Source organism: Hyposmocoma kahamanoa, unplaced genomic scaffold (assembly GCF_003589595.1).
Source record: "Hyposmocoma kahamanoa isolate Upper Pololo Valley unplaced genomic scaffold, ASM358959v1 95249, whole genome shotgun sequence".
Lineage (NCBI taxonomy): Eukaryota > Metazoa > Arthropoda > Insecta > Lepidoptera > Cosmopterigidae > Hyposmocoma > Hyposmocoma kahamanoa.
The window spans coordinates 1-9981 of record NW_020654995.1 but is presented as its reverse complement, the minus strand read 5'-3'; the positions used below and the strand labels follow the sequence as shown (position 1 = coordinate 9981).

The 9981-nt window shown below is 35.3% G+C and overlaps 2 protein-coding genes and 1 pseudogene across 2 annotated transcripts; 2 read left to right on the top strand and 1 right to left on the bottom strand.

Moving 5' to 3' along the window:
- Positions 1–420: 420 nt before the first annotated feature.
- LOC113238396 (ER membrane protein complex subunit 8/9 homolog) lies at positions 421–2861 on the bottom strand. The gene is made up of 4 exons (XM_026475226.1): positions 2602–2861; positions 2038–2187; positions 1265–1370; positions 421–1192 (listed from the first exon to the last, which is right to left on the bottom strand). Exons 1-4 carry the CDS (start codon positions 2812–2814, stop codon positions 1002–1004), a joined length of 660 nt encoding a protein of 219 aa, XP_026331011.1. The 5' UTR covers positions 2815–2861; the 3' UTR covers positions 421–1001.
- A 375-nt stretch (positions 2862–3236) lies between these two features.
- LOC113238397 (putative 1-phosphatidylinositol 3-phosphate 5-kinase) lies at positions 3237–8678 on the top strand. Its single transcript, XM_026475228.1, has 5 exons — positions 3237–3562; positions 3691–3859; positions 4634–4767; positions 5291–5451; positions 8591–8678. Exons 1-5 carry the CDS (start codon positions 3254–3256, stop codon positions 8676–8678), a joined length of 861 nt encoding a protein of 286 aa, XP_026331013.1. The 5' UTR covers positions 3237–3253.
- Positions 8679–9912: 1234 nt separating this feature from the next.
- LOC113238398 lies at positions 9913–9981 on the top strand (annotated as a pseudogene; the record flags this gene model as incomplete).

The following is a 9981-nucleotide window of genomic DNA, read 5'->3' as shown; positions in this document are numbered from 1 at the left end:
TTATGTTAATATTATTGGACAATAGGTTAGTCATTAATTTTAATGCCTCATATGCTATCGGCATGCCTCGACCTCCAAAGACACATCGAACCTAGTGCTGAAGTGCACTTTTAGAGTCAGTGAGAATAATGATTTTGTTTGAAACCACAGAACTAAGAAAGGATAATGCTCCCATTGCTACATTGTAAAATGCAATAGACCATGTTATTTTCTCCTGTTTCAGGATTACGGATCTCTTAAAAGGCAAAGGTGCGTTCAAAAACGGCAAATTTCAAGGCAAAGCAGGAGATCTTGGCGCCATAAATAAGTGCAAAAAACTTGTCGAGGATTATTTTAATAACATAAATACATAAACTGTATTAACACATCAAACACTTTGTTTAATTTCAACGATAAATGCGAATAAATTATATAGAATGTGAATTGAACACTTACTAGTTTGTCATTAGTTCTTTTGCTGCTAAGTAAATAATATTTTTACTAAATTGCACATACTGTGTAATAACAATGACTGGTTTTAACTAACATGTCGACCTTATTCCCTGTTCTTAAAAATGTAAAGAAATCACATTCACACCATATGCCGACAACCACCAAAATATTTTACCTTACAATATCTATGAATACTTATATTACCTATATTTTGCTATATGCGATAACACAAAAGTAAGCTTGATTTGAGTTTTACTCTGTCAATATTGGTACACCCATAAAATCACAGACTATGATAAATTGATAGAGAATTTATTCCCACTACAGATGTGATAGTTCCCGTCTTGAGTGAACTTGCAGCACCATTAGACAAATTCTTCATGCATGTTGCTGTGTCAGTGCAGTTTTATGGCCAATATTGTCATTTTTATACCATTTTCTGAGTCGGTATCAGTAACTAGGTATGGTATGGAAAAATTCTGTTCACGTTGCACTGTCTGGTGCTTTTACGAAATGTAGTCCTTGTTATAAACAAATCAAACTTACTTGTGTCCCTTAAAGTCCGTAAATTACCGAAAGGCCTTGTCTTTAGTACAATCATCAGTGCAATTAGAGGCATTAATGCTTGCTATGAGCTTCTCAATGCCTAGATTGGTCCAGTCTTGTGAGAGATCATCCAGGTAGTTGTCAAAATCCACCAGATCCCTTTGGACGCTGCTTTGGAGTAGGTGTGAAACTGTTTCCAATACATATGGTGATTCTGAAATTTGTAACTAGCGTCATTTTTATTGTATCCACCTATAATTCTTTTTGGTAATAGCCCAGTACTTACGGAACACGACTTTGTCAGAGTCCTTGGGTTTCCATTTCCCCTCACTGTACTTGTGCAGCTTGATGGCTGGGGAGTCCATATTCTGGACTACTTTTTTGTTGTCCACCTGGTTATAAATAATGTCAGATTATAAAATATTTCATTTAATCAGTAACTACCTGTTCTTTTGTACACAGGAACAAGAGAAAATGGATTGACCTATAGATTGTCCAATTAGTATTATTTCTAGTTTTGTACAATGTCATTTAGTAGTAGTTAAAGAGAAGTTCTCTCTCTCTTTAATAATTATGTTTGAAGAATTATTATTTGTTACTTGGTGTGACTTGATACTCGAATAACACGCATTTATTTTAAATATTTCTTGCATTTTTATTGCATTGCTTGCAGGTTTACATCTCATAGCCATATAAACACTTAAAGCATTACAATTTTCTTAGCTTCCATTGTTTATTTGCTCCTTTAGTTAGAGTGTATACCTACGAGAGTAGAAGTGAGTTTCAAATGTCTATAGAGAGAACTTAAAACTTCATAGCAGGTTGGACATGTGCAAATGCACAATGGTGTCATCAATGTTGTAGTGCCTATTTTGTGTGTAGTGGCTCGAGAGCCCTTGGACATGCTGAATCATACTGCAACATGGCTGTGAACTTTGGGTAGGATTCTGTGGTAATATATGGATGATAGGATGATACATCCTAGCGATATGTTACTTTTGAGGTTTAGATACGGCTAGACTGTTCTGTAAGTACAAAAGGAGTTAAATGCCACCTTACCACAACAAAAATAGCAGAAGGGAAGTACTCCACAATCTTCTCAGCAATCCTCTGCCCTGGGCATTTCTCCACTGTATTCTCTCTAAAGTTTTCACTGGCTGCATAGTAGCCTGCGATAATGCGGTTATCAGCTTGTGCTGCTGCTTCTATCTGAGACAATAAATCATGTACTTGATGAAAAACTCTATTGGATTTTATTCACTGCAATACTCGCTAAGATGAAGACTCGTAACAAATAGCTTGAAGTGGCACTGCAACTGTTATGGACAGGCGTGTAGCTTACCATCAGCTCCACATCATGTTCGTCCATTCACTTGATATTATAAAAATAAAATTTAAAAAATAGCAATTTCAAACAGTGAGTCTCAAGTACTCAAATTGACAAATTATAATTAAGTATATTGTAATATTAAGTTAAGAAATATACCCACTAAAATACAAAACAAGGCATTGCGATTTCATGGAGTTTTAATAAATTTGTAACGCATCAGAAATATTTTTTTAAATGCCTTGAATGATAACCTGTATGATTTCACTTCATTTGTGACATAGTTCTTATCTCACCTGGGTTAACGCTATTTCTGCCATGGGTGATAGGTTGTGGCTGTGATGGAACAGGGGGATGGTATCCACAATGTCCAGATCCTGGTTTTTAGAGCCACTTCGTGTCTTAGACCCATCGGCCAAGAGCACGCCATTTACAGCACAATGCGGGTATTTCGCCGCGTGCAAAATTATTTTAGCGTACGCTACTGTTTCCATTGAAACTTCACCCATGTTTGCTACAAAACGATTTACAATTAACGTGAGAATAAAAGAAGAATTGAAACTAAAGCCCTCTGTCACTACTTGATCAGCACGATTTGACGTTTTCTAATTTGTGGATTTGACGTTTGTAATTGAGTTCCATAAGCTTTTCACATAAAAATCTTGTAGTGTAGACGAAGATAGTTGAATAGAGCATGTATTTGGTTAGAGCGAGAGCAGCGAGACCGCATCTTCTAAAAGAGGGTGGTATTACTAAATATATACTAGTGGAACGTAAAAGTATCATATACAATATATTTTTCATTAAAATTACCGGTTTCTCATGTCAACACTCCCTTCATCTGTCAGTTTGACACACTGACAGCTACTGAGAGAATTTGTAAATAATTGTTTAAATATTGTAAAACCAGCAAAATCAAAGAATACTTCGACCCAGTGTATTTGTGCAATGGATAAATATGACACGTCTCAGCTTACAGAGTTCCCTCGTTTCGAGCCTGAGTCCACGCAAAGTGGGGTGTCCACGTTCTTCAATAAACTGTGGAAATTCCCAATATTTTCTCCCAATGATTCGTCAGATAACTCGCAAAACAAAACGTTGGAAGATAGACAAAACGCCCCTCAATCCGACGAGCAGGGTAAACAGGAATATGACGACGTGAAGACTGAAACAGCAAGCTACGCGGTTGAGTTCGAAGGTCGTAGCTTGCCAAACGTTTTGAAAAGAATTAGTAGCCTTGTAGCCCTGGGATCTGGTGTAAGTGAACGCAACGAGTGTTAAACAATAGACACATATTAACATTATTACAGTTACACAAATTTGCTTTTTATTTTTTGTCCTACAATTGTACAAACTTATAATTAAATGAATACTGTAATTTGCAGAGTGGAACGCGTTACGCAGACACCGAGCTCGCGCGCTACTGGATGCCGGACGACATATCGCGGGAGTGCTACGAATGCGCTACGAGGTTCAGTGCTTTGCGGCGTCGGCACCACTGCAGAGTGTGTGGACAGATATTTTGCTCTCGTTGTTGTAGTCAACGTGTGCCAGGTTTGATATTGTGTTCTAGATTTCTACAGCCCATTATAACTAAGGATATTGGCCGACTTTAGGCAACGTTTAAATCTATTTCTAATAGCATAAATAGGTTTTTGTAGTAGGGTTTGGTAGCAGACAAACTGTTCTATATAAAAGAATGCTATTCTTTTAATACCTAAGACTAAAGTTAATTATCTACATAAATACTACAGTTTTATGCATGGATGATACTAGAATGATACTATCACAAAATGATACTTTCCAAAATTAATATTACACACACACACACACACACACACACACACATTTAGAATGGAAGTCTTCAATGATATTTTTCCAATTTTCCAACACTACTAACAATGAACTCGGCCACATGACTGGTACTCTTTATTGGATGATTAATTTCACAGTGTATAAGAATTTCTTTCTATTTTTAAATTCTACATTGTTGTATTTTGTATTTATTTTCTTTGTATAGTGTTTTGGTTTATAATGACTATTAATGTTTAGTGAATCATGTCCTTTGACATTGTAGTTTAAATTGTAATATTGTCTTTGTTAATATGAAATAAATGATTCCACAAATGAGGTAACCGTGGATTGCTTACTTGGTACTTGGTACTTGGTGCAACGGGCTGGTATCCGCAACTCGACGACAAAGCGCCTATTTTGCGTGTGATGGGTGCAGGGTCCTACTTGTGCCACCCAAGCTCCTTTAGGAATCTCAGCAGCCTCCTGTAGATTGCTTAATTTTTGTGTGTTCAAATTATAAATCATGTTTTCCAGGTCAAATCTTTGGATGTGCTGGTGGTCTCAGAGTGTGCAACTACTGCTGTAATGTTGTGCTGAGCTATTTAAAGGAGAATGACCTCGCTGGTGAAATGTCTACTGACCTCAGAACTCTGCAAGAAAACTTACAAGTAAGAGACAACAAAAAATTATATATTCTAAATTTCAATTAAATTTAATTACTTAAGTATTAATCATACATAGGTACTTAATAATGTCAAATTGTCTTAATGTTTTAAATCTAAATATGTATATATAAACATAGTTAAAAGCAACAATCGGCAGTTGCTGAAAAGTAAAAATAACATTTCAAGAGGTTTTGTATTGTTTTTGTACTGCAGAGAACTGCTTCGTCGTAAACGTATTCAGTTCAAGACAGGCGCAGGTCGTTTACAAGACTGTTTTTACGCCTGTGTCGTCCGTCACGTCCTGACACCTGCATTTGACATTCCTGAGTTCTGAGCCGACTTCTTAGAGCTTTACGCATAGAGCACGACGCGTTGCGGTGTCATTGTACAATTGATGACCCCCGTCTAACTAATTTGATGATGTGTTGACCTTGGCCTCCAGATATATCGGCGATACATTACATCAAATTGCTGGTTGCAGTTATGTATAAGAATCCGTAACTTGAAAGGTTCTTTGCATTTTCAGAGCAAGTTTCCAGAGAACAAATGCCAGCAATCGAAAAGCCGGGACAACTTTGTGTTCGCCCGTGACCAAGAAGAACGCTGCGAGACGCGTACCTCACCCAAGGAAGCCTTACAGGATATCTTCAGGCAGCTGTCTTTCACGTTGCCAACTCAGCAACATAGGTATGTATCTACCCTCTCAGCTGCGCCTGCCAATCTGAATCTGCCAATGTGAAGGCATGAAGCCGAAAGATCTTTAATAAATATTACAGATGTCAGATTGTTAGTTCTATGGTGGCTATGAATTGTTTCCAAAGAATTGCCCATAATATGCCAGCAATCAGTAAAGAGTTTTACTTAATAAATCTATTATATATCAATAACTCGGACGTAAGCATGGTACCTGTAAAGAATCTGAAACGTTGGTTTGTTTGGAAAAACAAATATATGCGATTTATGCTATTTTTAACTAATTATAACAACCAGTCCTAATAGAAAAAAATCAATTTAAATTGTGCTTCTCACGCCTTTATCCCTGTAACAAAAACACCTATAATTGAAATATATATATAAGAAGAATACTACATGTAATATCTAAAATAATCATATAACATGTGTTCTGTTGGTTTACCAAATAAAAAAAACCTAACTTGGGCTTGTTAGGGATTCTGCGAAACTACCGAGTAAACGGTGGCCAGATAGATTGCTGTGTTTAAAACTAATGTGCATTACGCGGCTGAATTTTGTTCGATTGCGCCATGTAAATACGTGTAAAAAGACAACGCTCTATAGCGCTTACAATGTACTGCTGTCCACTAACTAAAACGAGGCTAAGTAACAAATGGTCAAATATCCGTTTTAAATAGCAAAAGATAGAGCACAAATTTCTCTTTTAAAAACAGTTAAAATTAGTTAACGTATTCGACTTATTGGAACTTACCCTAACGATGCATAGCTGAAATAATAACACTATAGAAACAATAACAATTTCAGCATTCTAAAACTAGGTTATGGTTTTTGTACGATATCTCAAAAAAATATTTTGTCACTTAATCGCGGTTTAGTTAGTAGACGATAGATTTAAACTGGCCACGCGCGTTCGTTATTTAGCGGCGTAATTTTCGCAAAATAGTCACAAGAGATAGTAGATTGCATTCTTTGGGTTCTCTGGTTAAAATGGGTGTTCCGCTGGGCTCAATACTTGGACCTTTCTTATTTCTCTTTTATATTAATGATCAGCCATTCTTTGTTAAGGACCATTGCGAAATAGTATTGTTTGCTGACACATCCTTGATTTTTAAAACAGACAGACATAACGTTAACTATGACCATATTAATGATACCCTCTTTAAGATAGTTTATTGGTTTAATACTAATTACTATACTAATAAATTGGTTTAATTTATTGCTTAATGCCAAGAAGACCAAATGTGTTAAATTAATTATCTAACTATGAATTATCTAATGTAAAATCGTCTAGTCAGATTAGACTGCATAGAAATAAACGGAGAAAAGTTAGACTTTGTTAATAAAGCAGTCTTCTTGGGAGTGACCTTAGATAGTAAACTTCGATGGTTTTAGTCTTCTAGGGAGTGACCTTAGATAGTAAACTTCAATGGTTTTCACATATATCTTCATAAATAAATGATTCTCTGACTTTGGCATACGAAAACTCTAAAACGAAACATGACGTCATTTACACTAATTCCAGGTCTCTGAGGAAGATATGGAACTTAATGTCGTGAGTGATCATGACGGTGTACCGCTATCGATATCTCATTCACAATTCGGGTTGATACATTGTTATTTAGTTCATTAGAAAGAGATGACTGTATATTGCTAATCTATATTCATTATGATATGTATCATTATGAAGGTATTTGGATTTAAATGCTATTCCATTATTTTTCATTTTAATTATTGTTTAGATATAATTTCGTAGATATACTGTGCTAAAAGTAAAAATAACTGTTTTTTAGCGTAGCTTGTAAAATCATATTCAATATTAGTTTTTTGTTACAATGTAATTATAGAAATAATAAATCAATATAGATAACTGACGGAATAATACTAATTTGCCAGACAAACTCACCTATGACCTGGTCACAAACTAGAGAATTCCCTGTACTATATGTACCAGAGAGGCAGCCAAGATATCCACCTAAAATATCCAGACCATAACTAATCTTGATTTGCATCCGTGGCCGAACGTTTACCATGCTGGACTGTCACACATAGGTCCAGAGATCGATGATTCCCAGGCCGGGAGAAATATTTATATAGCCTACAACTATTTCTCTCGTGAGTTTTGGTGTAATTTGTGGTTGTCTTTGTGTGCGTCCATAGCACCCGCCATACAGGTTTTGGGGCTATGAATGTGTGACTTATTATTATTATTATTTAGACAAAACTTGCCCAAATAGGTCCTACTGGGACAATACCCTGGACCTTCTTATGCAGCATCTACAGCATTAATTGTAGTGCTACCGAGGCTTTCAATGCAATGTATATAACATTATTCATCATTAATGCACATAAATTAAGAAATAAGAGCTTCAGCTTCCGCAACATTCGCGACGTTAGCAGTTTTGTGTTAAGTGTAATTATTTTTGTAATATTTACACTTTTGCTTGCGTTTCCTCTAAGATTTACTTTTCACATCTGTTTCCGTCTCTTTTCCCTCTATGACACTTCCATTGTATCACTAATATATATAGTAGGTAGATATACACTTTATTGCACACACAAATCAAGAACAGTACACAAGCAGCTTAAAACTAATGTGGGCAAATACGGTCTTGACCGGACTATTGCTCTCCGTCTTCGCTCCGGCCACATCCCTTTAAATAGCTATGCATTCATGATGCAGAAAGTTGATTCGCCCGATTGTAACGAATGTGGGATTGTTGAAGACGTGTATCACGTAACAATGGAATGTACTCAACTCAACATTAAAATGTACGATCTCGGTAAGGTTAATAGCCTCTTGGCAGCCTCTAAAGGTATAAAAAATGTGTAGATTAAGAGAGCCACTATAAGGGTGGCATTTGTAAAACCCTCTATAAATAAATAAAGATTTAAAAAAAATGCGGTGTTGTCGCTAAGAGCGATACAATTAACAAATAAAAATACACATTAAATTATAACGAAAAAATTTAGAAATAAAAATGAATTGTATAAGTAAAAAAATAAAAAAGAAAAAAAAAATCTTACACTAATAATTTGTTTTCACCGAAGTGATCAGTGACGTCCATTAGTTTTAGTTTAGGGAGGACATGTTTATAGAGTTTCTGATAGAAACAAAAATGTTGGATGTTTTCAGATATCGCTTGGTCCGATACAACGGCGTCTGGCGAGGCTGCGATATACTGCAGTGGATTATGGACAACACTAGCCACAAAACTCGGTGAGCAAGATATTTCATAATATCGTCTGCTTTAGGGTAAAATCACAAAAGTGATATTTTCCACAAAAAATCTCTAAATTGTGTACCTGTTGTAAGAAAATCACCGTCTTTCTGCAGATAAAACTCTTATTAAGTTTATAGCTTTTTGTTATTGGGTTTCACGTGCAGAAGATAGTGATTTTCTTACCATAACCACTTAAAGACTTTTTGTATAAAATGTAACTTGTGTGGTTTTACCTTTAAACATACCATATACTTAACACATTGCTTCCTTCAATACACAATCATCATTATATGCCCCATATAAACAGCATACGCGAGAATTCCGCGGAAGATTTTGGCTCGTTTCTAGTTTCTATGTTACACAATTGAACATAAAGTTCATTATCCTATGTACAATATCGTTATAAAAAGTAACTTCCATTCCGTTCCGCCGCAATACAAATTGAGCTTAATGCACACATACATTACATTAACTAAATACTGACATAAACAGTCAAATAAATAGAAATTCTAATAAATTAAATGATAATGAAAAATAATGAAAACATATTCAACACAAGCGCAGCTGTTTTGCTCGATTTAAATCTTCGGTTCGCGGAATATGAAATTAATTTACTTCCATTTTTATTAACATGGACCTCCGCAAAGTAATGCTTGACTCTATTAATTACTAATAAATATAATTAAATACAAATGAAATTAATAAAAACAAATAAAATAAAGTAACAAATAATTAAACTCCATTAAAGCGTGCGTTACACAATTTAGATATCTTACATGTATGGTCGTCCATTGGGTTTGGTACTAATTATTATAATTTATTCTGATCTTATTCTAATTACCTTATGATAAATAGTAACAATACAGATGTGGACATATTGTTGAATGCATGTACAAATTTTAGTTTTAATAACATAAATTAATCACTTATATTTAATTTACTTATAAGCCTAATGTGTAAGTTTTGACTCTACTACGAATAGTATTTATCCAAGAATACGCAAGTTATACGCACCTACAAAGAATAAGTATTAATTATATTTATAAGTCTACGGTACTTTACTGTGTTAACTCAAACGTAAATGTTTCTCTCAGGATAAGCGAGATTGGTAGAAGTCACCATTAGTTCCGAAAAAATCCGCTAGATGGCATTGACCCGTTTGATGCGATTTCTGCATCGCGGTGTTAAGATTTTCCCTCGGCGAATGACGTTCGCCCATACATTTAGTGAATTCATACTTACCTGGCACAGGGGATACCGTGATCAAGTAGGCGGTTCCCCCAGGGCGAGGCTTTTCCATTGC

Excerpts from the sequence above, each read along its gene's own strand:
- LOC113238397 (XM_026475228.1), top strand. The coding sequence starts at position 3,254 with ATGGATAAATATGACACGTCTCAGCTTACAGAGTTCCCTCGTTTCGAG. Across the intron at positions 3,860-4,633 it reads TTGTAGTCAACGTGTGCCAG|GTCAAATCTTTGGATGTGCT; the intron begins GTTTGATATTGT and ends CATGTTTTCCAG. Across the intron at positions 5,452-8,590 it reads TTGCCAACTCAGCAACATAG|ATATCGCTTGGTCCGATACA; the intron begins GTATGTATCTAC and ends GGATGTTTTCAG.
- LOC113238396 (XM_026475226.1), bottom strand. The coding sequence starts at position 2,814 with ATGGGTGAAGTTTCAATGGAAACAGTAGCGTACGCTAAAATAATTTTG. Across the intron at positions 2,188-2,601 it reads CAGAAATAGCGTTAACCCAG|ATAGAAGCAGCAGCACAAGC; the intron begins GTGAGATAAGAA and ends TTATTGTCTCAG. Across the intron at positions 1,193-1,264 it reads CTCTGACAAAGTCGTGTTCC|AATCACCATATGTATTGGAA; the intron begins GTAAGTACTGGG and ends TACAAATTTCAG.